This window comes from Camarhynchus parvulus, chromosome 3 (assembly GCF_901933205.1).
Source record: "Camarhynchus parvulus chromosome 3, STF_HiC, whole genome shotgun sequence".
Taxonomy (NCBI): domain Eukaryota; kingdom Metazoa; phylum Chordata; class Aves; order Passeriformes; family Thraupidae; genus Camarhynchus; species Camarhynchus parvulus.
In genome coordinates this window covers 43,524,957-43,546,210 of record NC_044573.1, presented here as the reverse complement: position 1 = coordinate 43,546,210, position 21,254 = coordinate 43,524,957, and the positions used below count along the sequence as shown (strand labels likewise).

Sequence of the window (21,254 nt, the reverse complement as noted above, 5' to 3'; positions counted from 1 at the left end):
CCTATAGCTACCATTGACTGAAACTAGCAAGACTTGTGGGTTCTTACTGCTTCTGAAAATTGGTCCAAAATATCTAAAAATGTGTTCAAAATTAGCTTACTTCTGAAAGCAGTGAACACCTGCCTGTGTATTTATATAGTAATTAAATGCAAGTTTGACATATTAAGAATACTTTTGGTGTAATTGGCAAGGAGTGACAAGGTCATAAATTAGCACAGGTTGTTTAATTTGCTAATACAGTCACATAAGGTGTTGGGGTTTTTTTTGTCCAAAATCTGGTTATGGACACAGTAATTTGAAGGTGTTCAGATAGAGTTCATGTATTGTAATAAAAGAAGGATTTTTTTGAGAAGCAAGTTTCAAGAAGCATTTGTCAAACTTGTAGGTTAAAAAAGGGAATTTAGGAAATTTTCTCTATATTAAAAAGAATTAATTTTTTAAGTGGGAAAATTATATTTAAACAAAGAGACTGCATGCAAGAATCATATAAAGATGAATTTGAACAACTTCTACTCATAAAGATTTTGATGGATTTTTTTTCTTTTAGTCACTTTTGCACCTTACAGTCACTGGATTTTGTGTGTGTTGCTATATCCTATTTTGCTGATATTACTCAGCTATAGTACAGTTTCACGTATTTGGAGCCTCCTGTTTCCCACTCTCTAATGCATCCACAATATTTATCAATATATGTGGTTTGGAACTGAAAAGCTTATGAAGTATCTCATATTAACTCTACAATTTTTTAAACCTTTCAAGAGATGACACGAATAAGGAAGAAGATGAAGATGAAGAAGAAGCAGAGGAGGAGGAAGAGGAGGAGGAGGAAGAAGACAACAATAACAATGAGGAAGAAGAGTTTGAATGCTATCCACCAGGCATGAAAGTCCAAGTGCGGTATGGAAGAGGGAAAAATCAAAAAATGTATGAAGCTAGTATTAAAGATTCTGACATCGAAGGTGGAGAAGTCCTTTACTTGGTGCACTACTGTGGATGGAACGTGAGGTAACTTGAGTTTTAGTTAGTGATTACTTCTTGAATTACTTCTCAAATACACTTATGAATTTTAAAAACTAAATTAATAGACATCTGGAGTCCTAAACTTTCAGTATTGGTGTTCTGTGAAGGTCATTGTACTGTATGAAACTTAGATTTTTAACACTATATAAATGCAGGGCTTTAGTTACTTTGAAAATCATCTTAAAATCACTTGTTCAAAGAAGGCTTCATTTGTTCCCCATCTTACTTTTAGATCTTCCCATACAAGTGATGCATCACTCTTTTCAGGTTCCTCCTCTGGCTCTCTTAAGCCGATTGTCTCTGATTCAGTGTTTGAGTAGTGCATTTAGCTGAGGGAGCTCAGTCTTGTCAGTGAAGCACCCTGTTGCTGGTGTACAGGATATTTAACTGGAAAACAGCAAGATTCTTAGTGGCAGATAAGTGTGCAGCAAGTAACTGCATTTCATCTGATCTTATATCTATCCTCCCTACCCTGCCTCCTCTCCCAGCCAGACTCTTCTTAGCCTAGTGGCTTCTTATGCTTTCTTTAATAGAAGGAGGAGCATATGGGGTTTTTTGTCTTTAGTCTAGCATTAATAGAAATAAGTTGAAGTATTTCTGTTGGTATTTCAGACCTGTTTCTTGCTTAAAACTTGAAACAACTTTGAAAACAGTAGAGAAAACTAAAATTTTTGGGCAGTTTATAAGCATGTCTGCTCCTTTCCTCACTTTCCACATAATTGCTTAATTGTCCTTAAATATTACCTTTTAAACTTTATTACTGTCTGTAAAAAAACCTCTACAAGTCTGAGACAAGTCTGAGGTACTTTTTTCTTATTTTTCCTTTTCTGGGAAAGCTGAGGTTCTTGTAACCTTCATCTGTCATCCTGCCTCTGGCCAAGAGGGCAGGACAAATACCATTTATACAATTTATTTCTAGCAAGATCTGCTAGCAAAGGTAACAGAGAAGTGCAGTGCTTCTCTTGCTGCCTTGAGTTCATCTCTTTGCATCAAGGCCTGGTGATTTCCAGGTGCTGCTGCCGAGGAGGAATCTCGCTCTTGCCAGTTTTGGTACTGATCTTCTGTAGAATTTTGGTCTACATTGATCTACAGGAATAGAATCTGACATAAACTGTCCTCAGGCAACGTCTGTGAGCATAGTGGGCTGTGAAGTCAAGAGATGAGGGGAGATGCAGCCTGCTCAAGGTGGGAGCTGGGGTGTGACTTGCGTTCTGGTCCAGTTCTTATTGAGGAGGACTCCCTTGGAGTGCAATTTGCTGAAATTTTCATCCTACTCACTGAAGACTACTGTGTGTACCATTCCAAGAGGTTTCTTGCTTTTAAACTCTTATTTTGGAATTCACATGTAAGCATAGAAGTTATTTTTCTTTGGAGCAAATATCATGCTGTTATCCATGCTGTGAGGTGAGATGATCAGAATTTTACTTGAGCAGTACTGCTTCATATCTGAAGAAATGAGAAGTCAGAAATGAGTCTTCTTCACCTTGGAGATTCCAGCACCCCAGTTCTTAAAGGAGAAATCAAGATTCTAAATTTTTAACGCTGCATTTTAAGCAAATCTGCATATTGATGTCAGAGACATTATTTCTGTGACTTAGGATATCTTTGACAATAAAAGCATTTTTAGTTAACTTGAACTCATTTGAGAAGTAAGGAGTGTTGATTGTTTGGTCTTTCTGGCAGCAGGACTTGAGTTTATATTTTTACCTGGTGTTTCAAAAGAGCCCTCTGAAAAGGTTTGGAGGGGGAGTAGGATTCTTCACTGAAAAATAATACATCAGTGATTGAGGTTTAGCTGTGGGACTGTGCATGGACTCTGCTAAATGGGGCTAATTTTTTTCATACATGTAAAATTACTTAAATTTATGGATTTGACAGATAGAGTGTGTAAGCCTCAGCTTTAGCCAGCATCTAGACACTTTGACAGTTCAGTATTGTGAAGACTGGTCTTGTAGGCTGCAACAGCTTGATTTGGCTTTCAGTCAGTGACAGCCTGGAAGAGCAACTGCCCTTGTTGGGTAGGAAGCAATTCCTCCTCTCCTTATTCATTGTAGATTACTTAGCAGGGACAAGTACTGTATGTACAGTACAGGGGATGTACTGAACTAGGATTTGCTAATCATTCAGGGTTTTTTTAATTCTGTCATTCTTCTGCTCCTTAAAGTTGACTTTCCTGTTTCCCCTTTTGGTCAGGTATGCCATTTAATGGCCTGTTCTTTAAACTCATAAATTGGAGCAGAAATCCTAAATAAGCACTAATGGTTCTTATCACAAGGTAATTTCCGTATCAGTCTGGAATTGAGAATAACTGTTTGTGTGGGCATGCTCACATTCCTTAGGATACTTGGAATGATGCTGGATAAACTTGATACTCGTCCTCATTAGTTGGGTCTTTTTTTTTAATGCTCTGGAACAGTGACATTAAGAACTGTGGAACTGGTTTGTTTTGTTTTGTTTTTGTTTTAAAGAGTAAATAGAAAGTGCAGAAGCTGTACAGCATTATGGTAAAGGATCTTGTTGTTACGTCCTGAGATTCAGGTGATGTGTATGTCTGATAAAGGTCTCTGAATGGTAGTGTTCAGTGGACTTGTAGTCAAAGGGAGTGGTAGAAATATCTACCCTGTTAGAGGGACCCGTTTATGTTACCACATATTACCAGAAAAAGCAGAGAAATACAGAGAAACTTCTTCTGACAGAGCAGTGATGTTCTGAATTACGTGTAATTCATACGTATTTGCTTTATATGTAACTGAAACTTCTTTGGGGCCTACGGTGCCAGTTCCTTCTGTTGTAATTTTAATCTTCAGCTCCCAGTAGAAGGAACAGTTCATTGTGTGTTTGAGGTGACTTTCTTCTGCAGTGTATTCCCAGTGATTAGAGGGTGCATATTTAAAAAGCATTTAGATTGATGAAACTGTGTGTCATTATGGTACAATATCGCAAGACATGTTATTCTTGAATGTTTCAAATGTTTAAAGCTAAGACTTAAGGTTTTCAACACTTCTTTCCTTCAGAAATTTGCATGTGAAAATAGTAATTTCTGTCTAAGTTTGTTGAAATATTATTTCATATACAAATTTTATACTTTGCATTCAACCACTGAAATTAAATGTACAGCAAAATTTCTGGTCCTGGAGAGTAATGTATGTCATTTGGAGGGGCAAGGAAGGGATTATTAAAAAAAAAACAAAAAACAAAAAACAAACCAACAAAAAAGAAATTAGGCAAGCTAGAATCGCCATTTAATATCTCAGTATTTGAGCATCAGACTAGTTTTTCTCCTTTCTTTGATCACAGAAAAAAAAAAAATCTCCCTTTTTAGCAGCTACAAATAGTATACCGGACATTTTCAGTGAATTTGCCAAGACTTGCTATCTCCTTGAGGTCACTTGTCCTTCTGAGAAAAGTGCTACCTTTGCTAGTATAAATCTAGTCTGGACAAGTGTGCTTTCTTCCTTGTTTCTCCTCTAGTACTTGTGTGCAAGATCGACTGTGCAGTCTCTGAGAGTTTGTTGTGGTGCATTTAAGCTTGCAAGTGGTGCCTGTGAATGTAACACTATCAGTACATACTCTGATGCAAGGTGCTCTTCCTTGTCTTCATTTTGGTAAGGCAAGGGGATTTTTTTTTATGAAAGCATTCCAGGTTTTCATGTGAAACCTGGTTTAAAAAAAAAAAAGTAAATAATTCCTTATTCACCCCCGATTTTCAAAGACATCTGTGTCACCTCTTTTAGGAGCAGCTCTCCATATTATCTCCTTCCTCCCCACTCTCATCTGCTCACTTTAGGGTGGTGAAGCTAGTACATGTGAAAGACAGCACTGCAGTAAAACAGCCCAGGTCCTCTGAAAGTACATGCTTCTTGTAATGAGAGCTGGAGAACTTCTTTGATAATATATTTGGGTTAATTTTGTTTTGTGAACAGACTGTCCAAAGTAAAATTAGTGATGAAGTAAGTGTTCATATGTTAGCAGGTGCAGGTGCAGTTCTAGAAAGAGGCTCTAGTCTGAGTCACACGCCCCATTTTAGATGCAGCTTTTTCAGGGTGCTTCTCTGTATTGCAGGGGAGGAGAATGTAATTTAGGGTCAGGTTCTCAGCTGTGGCTTGGAATGCATCTTTTTTGCAGGATCCGTTTGAGCCTGGGGTCCAGTTGTCCCAAGTTTAGGCAAACCATATGTATCTGATATGTGAGTAGTGAAAGGAGCTGTGGGGTGCAAACGTGTAAAGTGTGGGGCAGCGGAGTCCCTGGAGAAGATGGGAGATTTCTGTGGCCCCCTCACAGGGTCTGCCTGCTGTTTTGGGTGCAGTCAGGAGTAAAGCAGGATGTGCTCTGGCCAGCAACTGTGACTGTCACACATTGGTGTGCACCTTGAGATGAGGGCCTGCATGACCACTGTTTCTAGTCCATGCTGCTTAGGACTCTGTGGTATGGAGAGGTGTTCCCTTCAGATTCTACTTTTCTCTCTTTTGGTTCAGTGTGCCCCCATGTCTGTCAGCTCTTGCCCCAGCAGACACTGCAGTTGCTGTGAATCTCAGACAGTGTGGGCTGTGCACAGACTTTGCATAGGAGGAAGATTAATTTCTTATTGGAGATGCATAAGAATGAGTGAATACAAATTTGGTATTCTAGCAATGTGGTTGAGGCAGAAAGGACACTGTCAGAATCCTCACTTTTCACCATGTGTTTGTCAGGTCCTAGTGCTGTTTTCCTGCATGTATTTAGATCTAATAAAATACTCCTGCATTTCTCTGGGTCACAAAGTCCATTTGGCAGGCACTTCATGGTATTCCTTGGGCAAAACATGTCTTTGTCTTGAAGAAAGATTGCTTCAAAAAAGATTTCCCAGTCTCAAGAATATGGGATTTTTCCATATGAGCAAGTACTCTGCAGAATTTTATTTCAGTTTTGGACCTATTTACTGACATTTCACCTGGTAATGACAGTGTAATAGTACAATGACAGTGGTGTCGGCAGCAATGTGGGCAGTCTTGGTGTATCATAGTCTGCATGGTCTGCTGTGAGATTTTGTGGTTTTTATTGTCACATGGAGGTGAAAAAGCAGAAAAAAAATGTTTTGGAAAGCTGTGTTTCAGACTGCTGCTACTTCATTTTTCACCCATTATTATGTCACATTTAAGTTAGTAGAATACAGTATTTAGCTTCTGAAATCGCTTGTATAGATCATAACTCATAATATGTAGGAAAGCATGTTGGAAACTTGCATGTTTCTCCCTAAATATCTTTAATTTATGTCAATATTGTGAATATAATTGACAGTGGTTGCAAAGAAGCTGAATTAGGACTATGTCAGTAGTCATATATCAAAATTATGATCAAGTAAGCCCAGCTGGAAAGCCAGCATGGTGATGGTGCTCAACTCCATTTTGTACGAGTTTTATTGAAGAGTGTGGGTTTGGGTTTTTAAAGTTGATTTTTCCCCCTCTATTTTTATGTTTACCTAGGAGGATCAAAATTTGTTTGTATGTACATCCAGGTCAAAGTTAATACCAACTAATTTTTAACTGAACTGTTTCTTATGCATATGGTTCTTGAATTTACAGTTTAAGTAGTAAAGCAGCTTATTGTTATCGGGAGGAAAAAATTGATTTAAATGACTCTTGACTTTTTCAGAAATACACAATCTGGCAAGCACAGTACCATGGTTACAGTATATTCTTACTAGGAATGTACTTCTTTGGTCTTGGATTTGTACTTAACAGGTCCAGTCTTGAATAACAAGATGCCTGTTGTTAATGTCTTGGCGCTATTTAGTACTTTTTTGCCTTGTATCACTCTGGTGCTAAGTGGAAACCTTTAACAGAAAAGGAACTGAAAAATGTCCCTGTGAAGTCAGTGACTCAAAGCTGGTGACTCCAAAGGGTTACTCACTCCAGATAACTCTTTGCAGTCACTCAGGATCAAAAGAGTTTATTTTTATTAACTTGTCACATTTTATGTAGTTGAAAGGATTTATTTTATTGCTATTTTATTTTATTGTTAAGGTTTTACAGTGTATAAATAGGAAGTACACCTTTTAGAGGTCTGTACTGATTTCTCATTCAGATAGTTTTTTACCTGCATACATGGAATTCTGCTGTTCTGTGCAGACTGGAAAATAGGTTTTGCATTTACCCCTCAGTATAAAAAGACATTAATCCTCTGAACCTTAGCTGAAACTTCACAGACTTGAGAATTCCACAAATTACTTGATTCAAATTCCAATTCTGTTTTTATATGGCTGCTAATTCTCTTTTTCCTCAGTTAAATTTCTACTGTGATGTGATTATCTGCTTAAAATGATAAAAGTGTACAATTTCTTTTTCTCTTTAGGTACGATGAGTGGATAAAGGCAGACAAGATAGTGAGACCAGCTGACAAAAATGTACCAAAAATTAAGCATCGAAAGAAAATAAAGGTAGTTTTTCTCTCTTTTCTCTCTTGTTGCTCCCTGTGTTAGTTTAATACATAATTAAGTAATCCTTGCCTCCCTTCCTGACCTTTTGATTGGCCTACAAATGCTTATCAGGCAAAGCAACTGCATAGCCTTTTAAATATGGATACCCTTTTCATCATGAGTTTGGCTTTTCTCCTTGAGGTGAGGAGGGGAAGCTTCTCTTTCCCTCCTTCCTGAATTTTTAATTAAATGTACAGAAATCAAATGAGGAGGATACAGATTGTTGTCAGTGTTGGAAGCCAGCTTGAAGGGGGGGTGAAATTTGAGATCTCTCCGATTCTGCAGTGCCAATCTGTGGGCTAGTCCATGTGCATGGGACTCTATAATTTTATTGCCAAGATTTTTTTCTAAATTGATTCTTCCACATCTGATATTTAAGTTTAGATGATGACATATTTCTTGGACAGTGGGCTGCAAGGAAGTTTTCCTTTTGCCACTGCTGAGCCTGGCATGCTGTAGTGCCATTTCTCCTTGAGCACTGGTTGTGTTTGTTTTCCCATTTGTTTTAGTGTTGACAAAGTCCCTGTCTTCAGTAGAAAGTTCTTGGCATGCTGTATTGCCATTTCTCCTTGAGCACTGGTTGTGTTTGTTTTCCCATTTGTTTTAGTGTTGACAAAGTCCCTGTCTTCAGTAGAAAGTTCTTGGCATGCAGTGTAGGAAGGTGTTTGTAGTCTTGAAACAAAGAGTAGAGTTTTCCTCTACAGATTGAATGTTTAAGATAACTGTAAGCATTGTTTATTGTAATCCATTATAAGATGTGTGCTCCAATGAGAAGAGTTTTTGTATCTTTTTTTCACCTAGAATAAAACTGACAGAGAGAAGGAAGAGAAGTATTCACCTAAACCTTGTAAATTGCGACGTTTGTCAAAACCCCCCTTTCACACCAGCACATCACCAGAGACTGGGTCCAAACTTGACAGCACTGAAGCCAAAAATACTGAACAAACTCCAGTTAAATCAATAGAAATTACTTCTATCATTAATGGGCTACAAGGTATTGTACTTTTAAAGCTTTTTCTAATTCTGTAAGTGGCCTTTAAACAGGAGTAAATGACAGCATAGAATAACTGATGCAACTAAATGCTTGAGTCTGTGTGGCTTATTATAACATCATCTTCAGAAATAACCCTTGGACAAAAGCAGTGTTGGCAGTTTCTGTGAATTCAAGGTGTTAATGGTCATTACATTTTGTGTTGCCATCCTTTTTTGTTTGATATAGAGCTTTTTGCTTCCTATCTAATTTTTAAATCTTTAATTTTTTATTTACCTAAGCTGTAGGACCCATTTTTCATACCTGCATGTCTGTTGCTAGCACTGTGCTCCCCTGCCCACTCATTTACAGCAGCATTTTAATACCTGTTTGCTTCTCTTTATTCTTAGTTTAGAGCATGCTTCCAGAGAAGAAAATCATGTATGGTATAGGTAGTTTGGGTAACCACAAACTTTTGTGGAAGCTGTGTGAATTTAATAATCATTCCAACTTATTTGAACTAGGATGACACTGGCCACTGAGTTCCAAAACTGTAGGTAGAATAACAATCAACATAATCTATAATGCTTCATTTCCTTAGGAAATGAGAAACAAAAACCATTTAGCGATGATACTATTACTGTGATAATTAATCTGTAATTAACTGTACAAATCAAGGAGTTGCATATATATATATATATATATTTGAGCCTATTCCTGTGTTTCTCCTTGAATTTGTATCTTTTTGCACTGGATGAGATTGCTGTTGGTTCCTTTGGGGTTATATATCTTTGTTTTTCTCTCTGTTTCTTTGTTGCTGACCCTCAGTTTTCTTGCAGTTGTCCTACATTCTTCTTGTCCGTTTGTTTCCCTAAGTGCCTTTCTGTATTGCTTTCACTTCCTTTTTTCCAGGCTGATCATCAGATTGGTTGGTTGGTTTGTTAGACAGTATCCAATGTGTGTGGTGGTGTTCTGCCCTTTAGACTCTGGATTTTCCAGGGAAAATGATGTCTGTGTTATGAGCTTTGGAAAACAGGCAGATAATGGTAGTATTTGTCACCCATAAGAAATATGTAAGGGCATCTTCAGTTACTGGTTTGGGTGCAGAAGTTTGTATTTTATGGATTAATGCACTCTATGCTTTGTCTGCCTGTTCAGAAATTCCTGGAGATGTACTGTATAACAGAGAATCTTCCTTGTTTCTAATCTAGCCTGTACCATGACTTTTTGAACTTTTCAGGAGGTACCATTTAAGAGAGAGACAGCTAGAGATCCCTGTAGTATGTCTTCATATCTGTACAGTTTTCTTTAGTTGTTTTTTTGGTTTTGTGTTTTTCAGTAATTCTTTGTGATCAGAATCAAGACAAACTTTTCTTGTTTTGTTTTGTTTGGATTTATTTTTAATTAGCTTCTGAAAGTTCTGATGACAGTGAGCAAGAAGATGACCAAAGTGCCCTGAATGTTCAAGCCGATGGCAAGGAGGAATCTCAGCCCGAAGCCGTAAGCCAGGATAAAAATGAACTCCGTCTAAAAGAACAGAGTGGCTCATCCCTCCCAGAAGAAACTAAAGCTCTTACAGATGCAGTGCTGCCCAAGTCTGCATCCAAGTCTCCTGAAAGATTGCGGAAAGAGATGGAGGAGTTATCTGAGGATAGTGACTCTGATGGAGAAGATGAAGCCACAAAGAAGAGAAAGGATGGGAAGAAGGAGATCGTGGATAAAACAGCAAAACCACAAGTGAAGCGTGGTAAGCGAAGACACTGTGTTGCAGAGGAATCCTTAAAGACCGTGTCACCTAATAGAAAGGATGAGAAGTCCAAAAACAAAGACTCCCTTAGTTTAGAAAACAGCAGTAACAGCTCCTCAGATGAAGATGAAGAAGACAAATCTAAACTGAAAATCACTCCAACAAAAAAGTACAATGGACTAGAGGAAAAAAGGAAATCGTTACGGACAAGTACTTTTTACTCCGGATTTTCTGAAGTGGGAGAGAAAAGAATAAAGCTTCTAAACAACTCTGATGAAAGACTTCAGAACACCAGAGCAAAGGATCGAAAAGATGTGTGGTCAAGTATCCAAGGGCAGTGGCCGAAGAAGACACTGAAGGAGCTGTTCTCAGACTCTGACACTGAGGCTGCTGCTTCTCCTCCACACGCTGCTCCCGAGGATGCTGTGGGAGAGAAGCAGCTTCAGACTCTTGCAGAAGAAGGCATTTCTTTGCCTAACTGTGAACTTGAAAAATCTTTGCCAGCAAGTGTGGATGTTAAACCTGTTGAGGAAAAACCGACTGAAGTGGGTGAGAAGAAAGTTGAATTTCCAAGCAGCGGCAGCAATTCAGTGCTAAATACGCCTCCTACAACTCCGGAGTCACCTTCCTCTGTGACTGTGACAGAGTCCAGTAGACATCAGTCCAGTGTCACCGTCTCTGAGACACTGCCACCAAATCAAGAAGAGATACGAAGCATCAAAAGTGAAACAGATAGCACAATAGAGGTGGACAGTGTGGCAGGGGAGCTGCAAGACCTCCAGTCTGAGGGAAATATTTCTCCAACAGGTTTTGATGCCAGCGTCAGCTCCAGCAGTAGTAATCAGCCAGAGCCAGAGCATGCTGAAAAAGGTAAACAGAGCTGTCTCCAACCTAGCCAGCTCTTATTTCTAACATTGCTGATCTGTTTTCATTCTGTTTTGATTATGGTGCAAGGAAGTTAATTGTTGCAGGAAGTAGTAGCCTGCTGTCCATTTCAGATGTGTGGAAATGGCATAATCATCTCATGAGTAAAATGTAATCTGCCAGCAAGTTTATTGGCTTTTCATTTGAAATTGTGGTGGTTTCACCGACGGACAAAGGATAAAAGAACGAAGTTTATACTGCATATGCAAAGCAAACTGTAATAGCTTGTGTAAGGAACACTTACTGTATCAAGATGGAAGCATTTTCAGCACTGTCCTTAGGAGCAGGAGATGCTTTTCTTGCATAAAATTTGATTCTCTGTAAGTTGTTTGTTTTGGAGGAGAAAGCCCTCTTGCTGCCTAGGATGCTTAGGCAGTCATTTCTAATTTGTATTTTTCTAGAACATTAACTTCTTAAGATTCAAGTCAAGCTGATAAAAGCATTGACCTTTTCAGCTATGTTTCACTTTCATATGTGATTTTTTGGATTGAAGTTCCTTTCCTGAAACCACTCGAGAGTGGGGGATAATAAACACTTGTGCACATGATGTCGCTGTACTGCTGCCTGCTTTTGAACTGCTGGCAAGGCAAGATCCAAAAGCTTTTTCCTGAAAGTGATGGCTGTTTTGCAGTTCATCAAAAGTACAGCTACTTTCACTGTGTTGTAGTGGCTAAAAATTATGAACACAAAGGAAGAAAATACATTTTGTATACAAACCTGAGACAGAAGTGGGTTTTCTTAGCTCAGTGGATTTTGGCTAGCAATTAGCTATTTTTTTCCAAGTGCCCTTAAAGGTGTGTTACCTTCAGTGTTCTGTTGGAAATGATCTTCTGCAAGTATGCAACAAAATGTGTTTCCTTAAAGGAGAGAGTTTGGAAGAGGTCAGTTTGTACCTCTTGATAAATACACCTGTGTTGCTTTGCTAATTAAAGCTGTGTAGGTTTAGAACTTAAGTTGCTTGGGATTTTTTATATTGCCACTTGAAAGAAGTTTACACGATTGTAAAAGAGTATTTTTAATTGCATTGGACTTTAAGTTCCTCTCTGATTTTGTCAGCATGTTGCCTGTTTCAGAAAATTAGATTCCTTAATTTAAATTGTTTTCTTTAAGGGGTCATTTTTAATCTGTAAGTGACATGGTTGTGAAACAATGTTTGAAGAAGTTCTAAGAAGTTCTAAAACACTCTCTTTTAGCAGGTGTACTAGAATCCTTCCATGTTCCTTTTCAACTTTTTCCCCTTGTATTCACAAATACCAGTAGAATTTTTCCCTTGTTTGCCTTTCTTTTCTTCTTGTTTTTTTTTTTAAACATTATCTAACATCTTTTTTAACACCTTCAATCAGTGTAATTACTGATCACAGATCATGGCTTTGGTTTTTTTCTCACAGCTTTCAAGTACAGCAAACTTTTAAAAACATTTTTTTGTCCCAATAGGTCTTGATAACTTTTTTAATAAGTGTATTCTTATTTGATTTACAGTATTAAAAAATAGTAAACCCGTGTGGTTCAAGAGAAATTCTGGTGATGCATAGGGGAAAGTAATTTGGAATCATCATACATGTGCACTCTGTGCAAAGAAACTTTGCCTTCCATTGTCTTTCACCTCCTCTTGTCAATATAAGTAGAAGACTGAGCTGCATTAAGGATAGGCAGGAACAGTTGCATTGTTGTCTACAAGCTTAAGCTTTGAAGTGTTTGTGGGAGGAGTGCAAGCATTTATTTAATTTCTTTAATTTAATTTAATTTTTTTTCTTTTCTTTTCCCAATTATAGTCTGTACAGGCCAAAAAAGACTTAAAGATGCTCAGGGAGGAGGCAGCTCCTCAAAAAAGCAGAAAAGAAGCCACAAAACATCTGTGAGCAGCAAAAAGAAGAGTAAAACTAGTAAGTACAGCTTAGTATGAAATAAAAGGTGTGAAAGTAGCATGTAATTTGTTCAGCTGATTGTATGAGATGAAGTCAGTTAATAAAGAATGCATTAGGACAAAATGTTCTCATCAAGGAATTCTTAACACTGTTTAAATGAAGAAACTACTCTACCTAAACACCAGAGTGTTTTTAAGTGACTTGTATTATTTCTGGGCTATTTCTAAGAGCTCTTTAATATTTTGTAATTCAAGAAAACCAAGAAGAGTGAGTATTTTACACATGGTGGAATTGGGACAGATATCTCTGTATCATGATAGCTGCCTGCTTTAGGGGGGAGACTGGGACCTGAAGGAAATTATACTCTGTATTTTCTGCAAGATGAGTTTTTGGAGGTTAATATCTCTACCCTGTAGCAAATATGAGAATAATTCCAGAAGAATATAGATTCTTGTTTTCTTCCTGTGCTGTCTGTTACATCTACAGTAAACAATGCAGGTTTTGCAGTTTTTGTAGTTGTAGAAGCTAATTGGAATAGAAACTACAGTACTGGGTAAGGGAAGCTTAATAAAAGCAGAGGTGTGTTAGGGGTCGTCTGCACAGGTATTTGGGAGACAACAAGATCAATTACTGCTTCATTTCACTGTTAATAAAAAAATACCAGGAAACAGCTAGAGACTGAAGCCTGGAAGGATAACTGTAAAAAATGGAGTTAAAGATTAAGGGTAAAAAGCATATGCCATGCCTTTTTTTCTCTCTCTCCCCCAGCTTCCCTCCCCTCTTACTATTAAGAGCTTTTACTAAAAGTCTGCTAGTCTGGTATTTGCTTCCACCCCACCTGTCTTTCATGTTTTTTGATCTCTTCATATTTTCTCATCCTTTTTAATTCCATTTTACTGATCTCCTCCTTTCATAATCCTTATTCCTGCCCTCACCCCAGAAATTAAAGTAACCAAACAAACTGAATTTGCAGAACCAATACACCATTTTAAGCCTTGCCTTTATTCCCTTGGATTTGGTGAATTTACCCCTTTTTCTCAACCTCTGTCTTCATCAGTATGTAATACTTCAAAGCTACTACCACGTAGTCATTGGCGTGTGCTCTTTTTGTTAGACTTCAGGCACTACTGGATGTAATAAGGAAAATGAATAGATAAAATGTGATTCAGCTGGAAGCAAAAAAAAAAAAGCTTTTGGCAAAATTCCAGTGTATCTGTTAACCTGCTTTTGTGGCAGCTTCAGCTTTTGCCTTTGCATTAAACGATCGAATTCAGGGTTACCTGACGTAGGGAATGATTGGCATCTGACTCCATTGATTCAGAATGCTGAACAATTGCTTTATTAAAACTATATTATATTACATTAATACTATGCTATATTAAAGAGATACTGTACTACAAAGAATACTAAAGAAAACCTGTGACTGTCTCAAGACAGCCAGGACACAGCTTTGAGTGATTGGCCAAGGAAACAAAACAATCCTCAGCAGAATCCAACTGACAAATCACTTCAGGTAAACAATCTTCCTAATACATTCCACATGTGCAAAAAACAACAGGAGCAGCAAGCAGAGATAGGAATTCTTTTCTCCTTTCTGTGCTTCTTAGGAAAAAACCTGAGAGAATTATCTCTCTCTCTCTGTTCAGAGAATGTAAATGCCACATTAAACCAACACCAACAAGCAGTTGGCCAAGCTCTTTCACGCCACATGTGTTGGGTATTCAGTTTCTCCTGTGTATATCACCAGATCATAAAGGCCAAAAGGTTCAGGGCTTATTTTGTCATCACCTGGGGCAGGTACAACTGAGGCATACATTTTTCTTAATAAATATAAATTCAATGTGTTTTTAAAAACAACTCTAACAATTGAGGTTCTGCAGATTTCCTGGGCATTTTATTCCTCTGCTTTGCTAGACTTGTGTTAAATTACAGTTGCTTGTATCTGCTTTCACCTCAGTTTTATTTTAGTCATGCTAAAAAACTTCAGCCTTTCAATCATTACTCATAAATCTTGTCTTTTAGATAGGTTATTTTGTTACTCTCCTTTGAGTGATTTGATTGAAAACCTGTGTTTAGTTCTGCCTGTTGTTTTAAAATTTTTTCAGCATAAAGTAAAGTTCTTCTGTTTTGGGTCAGCAAAAGATATTTTTCCAAAATTAAAAAATTGTATAATCGTGTCTGAGAAATTTGTAGAGTATGTCACAGATGTTCCTATTATTGATAATGATTTTAGTAGCGGAAAATGAAAATAAAGGTGACATAAGGCTAAGAAAAGGCTGGGTTTGCTCTGATTTCTGTTATTTGTGTCCTAAAAATACAGTCAAATTCTGTTTGTAACTGTTAGCTCTAAAATAGGATAGAAGTTTATATATCTAATACTGCATTAGAAGTTGATGTCAGAAAGAGGTAAACAGGAGATGGGCCATAACAATCAGTCTTGTGAACTCCTAGAAAAAGTACAGCCCCATGAGCAGGCAGATGTGGTTCCTTTTGTCCCCATTATATACCTGGTTGTGCTTCAGTGATGTAAAGAGCATCAAGCCAAGCTGCCACACCAGGATGGATTCTGTTGTTTTAAAGTAAAGGATTTGGGTCAGATAAATTCCCATTGTATGAAAATCAGCACAGAGATTGCTTCTGACAAGCTTTAGTTTGGGCTTTGTTTTGTAACAACGTCTTCTTGTTTCTTCAGCAAACAGCAGCGACAGTGATGAACTATCTGCTGGTGAAAGTGTGTCCAAGTCCCAGTCAGCAAAATCAGTTTCTACTGGTATGAAATCTCACCAAACCAAATCACTCACAAGAACACAGTCTCCAGGAAAATGTGGTAAAAATGGAGAGAAGGAGTCTGATCTCAAAGAACAGAATAATCGTTTGCCCAAAGTTTACAAGTGGAGTTTTCAGATGTGTAAGTATTTCCTTGAAAACATACCTAGTTCTTGTTCAGACACTTAGGGGATTGATTTGTAATTTTTTCCCCATCCATTTTGCATTATTGAACCAGCACTGTTTGCTGTTTCTAGGATTAAGAGCTTTCACTCTTGTTTCAGTCAAGCTACTGGTCCAGCTAGGGGTGAGCAGTGCAGAAAGGATCCTGCTTAACCCTATCTGACCCTATCTGTCTGCCTATCTGAAAAACAGGTCACTGGCTTATCAATTCCCTCATATTAGTGCAACTTACCAATTGAATCTGACTTTGCTGTTTTGGGGGTTTTTTTTTAATTTCCTCCCCAGCCCTGAATGTCAGCATTAGTCTACTTTTAAACATATTTTTCCCAGTAGTTCTTCACAATCAAGTTGCATTCTGGTGCTCTTCAGGAGTATGTAATGTAAAAGGTTTTTATTGCCACTTACTGCCCTGTTGAGATTCATTGAACGCTTTCCTGGTGCAACACATCTGAGGGGCTTTTGCTCCTTCCTTTCTTTTTACCTTGGCTACACTCCACATGCTAAAGTTGCTCAGCATAAGTTGGTCTGTGGAGTGCTCTTTGACACATTCCCTGATGTAGCTGAATCAGACACTTGAGCTTTCCCCATTTTCCCACAGCCTAACATAGATGTGACTTTTGGTCCTTTAGTGCTGCCCTCATTACAGGTTGATGTAGTGCATTTTGCACCTCACAACAGTTTAAATGATTCTTAAATGCTTTTGAATGGAGTGTCTCCTGTGTGGCTTCCCTGGACTGAAGCAGGAGTTTCTCCTGCCTGTGCTACCCACTGCTGTGTGCCATGCTGTGGAGATCTCCCAGCTGGAAACAGCCAGAGGGGCAGCTCCTGTGCTGGCCATGTCCAGCATGGTTGTCCTGTATGGTTTTTCCTTATGGCACATATGCCAGGGGCTCCACCAGAACCACCCCACAGCTGTGCACATTCCTGTTGTAACCTGCTTGTTTTGTACCAAGACAAGTCAGGCCAGGCTGACCTTCCCATTGTCTGGGGCCAAGCTGAGCTCCAGCAAGGACTGAAAGCAGCAGGCTCAAAGCTAGTTTTGGCCCTGATGCTTTCATCCCTTGTCCTAATTTTTTTATCCTTTTCCTCCTGATGGGGAAGGGAATGCATCTTTTTTCCTCTCCCAGTTCCTTAAAAAGTCCCCAAAAAGCGTATGGCAGTATCTTGTAAAGAATGATAAAAAGTGAATTTGTTTCTTAGCTTTGCTGTCTGCTAGCCCAAAGCGCATCACTGTGATTGGAGTACCTTCCACTTCACTGACATCCAGAAGTGTTTGGAAATGCTTCAATACAATAATTAACAGACATTGTTTAACTTGCAGCTGACTTGGAAAATCTGACTAGTGCTGAGCGCATAACAGTTCTCCAAGAAAAATTGCAAGAAATCAGGAAACATTACCTGTCCTTGAAATCTGAGGTGGCTTCCATTGACCGAAGAAGAAAGCGCTTAAAGAAAAAAGAGCGGGAAAGTGAGTGCTGGAAACTAAATTCTGCTTTAGAGGGCTTAATTGCATGTTATGTTAAGGTACTAGATAATCTGCTGGGAGATGTGTGTCATTAGGAGTGTGGTTTTGTTTGGGTTTTGGGAGATGCTGTGTGCGGGTATTTTATGGCCATTAGAAGGATCAGATATGCCCAGTGACTGTGGAGAGGGAAGAGTGTTACCAAGGTATGCAATCTATTGAATGCTCTTGAGGAATAACCACTTCATACAGGAAAAATGTACAGAAAATAAACTTTTCTGAGCAGTGAACAAAGGGTATTAATAACTTCTAATTTTTCCTCAAGTTACAGATAAATTTGCTGTAGTGTGGCTTGTGGGCCTAGTTAGTGCTTTCCCCTTGAGATAAGGGATTTATTCCATGACTTTAGGGGAGACCAGTTAAATTGAGTGTTTGCTGCACAAACCAGGCAGTGGAAAAGAAACCAGTCTTTTCCATTGCAAGGCATTGGTTGCTGCAGTCAGTATGTACCAGTGCTTGCTGCTGAGCAGGAAAACATGCTTGGTTTATGAATCTCTGTAACCTGTGTTTTCCTTTTCCTGCGCAGGTGCTGCTACTACATCATCTTCCTCCTCATCACCTTCCTCTAGTTCCATTACGGCTGCAGTTATGTTAACGTTAGCAGAACCATCTATGTCAAGTTCATCACAGAATGGAATGTCAGTTGAGTGCAGGTGACAGCAGGACTTGCCAAAGCACTTTGCACTTAATGGCTGCTGAGGGCCACTCTTTTTTTTTCCTTTTTTTTTTTTTTTTATACTGCACAGTGGCACAAAATTCAGACAAGCACTATTTTGTATTTAAAGTTGTTTCTTGACAAGCTAACTTTGCACTTAAGTGCACTTTTATGAAGAAAAAGTACAACAAACTGCTTTTCCTCAAGCAATAATTGTTTCCAACTTGTCTGGGAATTGTAAGTCCAGTGACTCGAAGGCCTTCCACTGTGGCAAATGGAGGCTGTTCACTGCCTGTAGAGACAGGACAATAAGCATATAGTTGTTGGGGTGATCTAAATCAATGTGGTAAGGCTTACTGTATTCCCTGGTATTTTGTTAAAGCTGGAACATTTGATATTTTTCCATTTATTTATGACAAATATTGAAAATATTTTCATTTGTACAAGCTAATTGTTTTTTAACTGCTAAGTCACCTTGTAGTGGCTTTAATTGTATACGTCAAGCACATCTATTCAAAACCTGCAGTTAGTAGGATGTCTGACATCAGTCCTGATAACCAAATATGAGGATTCCTTTTAAAAGAAAAAAAAAAGACTGACTAATGTTTACAGGTTTGAATTAGGCTTAAGTAGGTTACTCTGGGTTTTAAGAACCCATTAATTGGAATGAAACTACTGTACTTTGCCATTTTTCTATAAAACAGTATTTTTTTTTAATTTTGATAAAATACATTATGAAAAAGAAAGAAAATGGCTAGCAAACTGTATTAAATCTTAATGTATAAAGATTGTATTCAGCCAGTTTAAAGTGTATATTTATTCATAATGGATTATAACAGGTATATTTTTGTGTTTTCTTGTAAATGTTTCTTTTCCCCTTAAAGCAACAAATATTTCATTTGTAATGCTTATTTTATTACGAGCTTCTAGGAGAGGACTTCAAGAGGGAGCAAGGTGTGAGGTTATAATTTGTGGTTGCTGATACCAACACTGCCACAAAAGGGTAGTTGTTTTTAAAATAACTAGCTAGCTGAGTGGTAGATGTTTAATTTTTTAAATGCCTTGTACAAATTCCAAAACCAACTTCAAAATGTTTTCACTTGTATTGATTTTATGTTGAATGGATCCCAAGCTCTCTCCTGTCAATTCTATACCTTTGTAAGACATTTGTATATTGCGGAAGTGTTCATTCAAGCTATTTAATACCTGGCACTGTTAATACACAGTACTTTATTGTACAGATTGTTTTACTGTTTTAATTGTAGTTCTGTGTACTTCTTTTGCCTGGGGAAATAGGGGCTGGCATGTTTTTCTTTGTTTTCTGGCAATACAACATGTAAGAATTTGAAGCATTTTGTTTGTAGATGCTAGAGTGTCAGAATCCTTTTCATTTGACTTTTCTAAGAAAAGCATTTTCAGTCTTCGTAGTGTGCGCTTAAGGTTATAACTGATTTTATTGAAAATGGTTTCAAAGTATTCAGAATTGTACAGGACTGTAAAAATTTGTTGACAGACATTGAAGGAAAAGCTTATAGAAAAAAGCTATAAAATATATATTAGGTTCTGCAGAAAATGGAGAGTTATGTAATATATTGTACAAATGTAAGCAAAGGCCTCTGAAATAAAATGCCATAGTTTGTGAATCCCTGATTTTGTTTCTAACAGTTTAATTAAGCAACTGTAGCATGTTCATGAAAGTTACATAAAGCTGCAGAATCAATTTAGCAATTGATCTTTGGTGTGTTGTAATGGATATAGAAAGGTAAGACAGAGCACATGCATTTGCGTTATTTTCTTAGTGATTAATTCAAATCCATCCTCTTTTCCAGCAGAAGATGAAAGCATGGCCCATCATTTAGGCAGAGCCAGTTGAAACAACCTACTGGCTGTAGTTAGGTGATCAAAATGTTACACCTGCAAAGTGACAGATTACTGATGAGACTGACAGTAACAACCCATGGTAAATAAGCTTTGGAAACATTGACTGTGTTAAAAACTATGATGATCCAAGACGACGCGGGTAATTTTAATATTTTCAGTGAGGCTCCTAAAAGGATATTTTCATCTGTTTAGTGGAATCAGTCATGGTAGTTCAGTTCTACTTTTCAGTTTCAGTAGGCATAAGGGGAATGGATGTAACTGGGAACTACATCTGGGCAAGCAAGATTCAAATTCAGCTCTTCACTCACTACTAGTTCTTGATCAGCTCTCAGTTTTAGTGCTAGCATATTTGCTTTGATGTGACAATTCCTGACTCTGATCTGGTGGGGGGATTTGTTTACCTTTTTAAAACAGAGATCATTAGTCAGCTCCCTGCTCCCAAGTCAAGTTTTTGCATAAATAGGATTTTTTATTTTCCACGATACAGAGATTATTTAATTTTCATAATATTTCTGATGTAGTTTAGTGGCTACTCAAACATTTGTCTGAATGCATTACATTGCACCTCTCCTGTGAAGTGTGTCTGTAAATGGTGCTCTCCAGATTCATGGAACCACTTGTCTCCCAGGAAGTAACAAAGGAAGATACCTTTGGCAGACTGTTAGCCAGGCAGTGTTATCGCATGTTCCAGTGGGTCAAATCTGAGCTGCTTTTCAGGGTATGTACTCTATGCAGCTTTACACGTGGGTTCATTCCCTGCCTGGCACAGGCACTCTGCTTGCAGCTGAGGCAGTTTGCCACTAGCAGTGCCTGCTGGGCTGTGCCTGTACTCCTGAGCACCTGCTTGGACCATGATCCCAAAGGCAAAGCAGGGCAAACACCCCCTGCTGTGTTCTCCACACTTTGGCTGAGGGACAGACTCAGGTTTGTGTGTCCCACAATTGATTGTGTTGGGAATAGCTAAGATGGGCATATGCTGAGGGAAAACACGCCTTATTTGAAGGCTCTGCAGTGCTCCCACCTCCCCTTACTGGCAGTCTGCACTGATACCCGTCCATACTTACGACTGGGTAGTTCCCATCACACTGTTGGCACAGGGATTGAACTCTCTCTCAGGCAGAGTTCCTGAAGGCTTTATGCCTCTTGCCGAGTTTCAGTGGCCACGAGTCTCTGAAATGTGCTGGATGATGGTTGAGCCTGTTCTACCCCTCCTGTGTCACTACAGTGCTGCTCTTCTGTGTGAAGGCAGATTGGAAAAGCTACCTGC

General features: G+C 38.4%; 1 protein-coding gene across 3 annotated transcripts in view; it reads left to right on the top strand.

Moving 5' to 3' along the window:
• ARID4B (AT-rich interaction domain 4B) overlaps positions 1-20,466 on the top strand; it is an 88,770-nt gene extending 68,304 nt beyond the window's left edge. For 2 of the 3 annotated variants that reach the window (XM_030946219.1, XM_030946220.1), the window contains exons 17-24: positions 760-1,005; positions 7,351-7,435; positions 8,276-8,468; positions 9,853-11,061; positions 12,888-12,998; positions 15,673-15,888; positions 17,251-17,397; positions 17,978-20,466. In XM_030946219.1, coding sequence (XP_030802079.1) covers positions 760-1,005; positions 7,351-7,435; positions 8,276-8,468; positions 9,853-11,061; positions 12,888-12,998; positions 15,673-15,888; positions 17,251-17,397; positions 17,978-18,108 — 2,338 coding nt within the window. In that variant the 3' untranslated portion in view covers positions 18,109-20,466. The remainder of the gene's footprint in view (positions 1-759; positions 1,006-7,350; positions 7,436-8,275; positions 8,469-9,852; positions 11,062-12,887; positions 12,999-15,672; positions 15,889-17,250; positions 17,398-17,977) is intronic. The other variant, XM_030946221.1, reaches the window with a different exon arrangement.
• Positions 20,467-21,254: the final 788 nt, after the last annotated feature.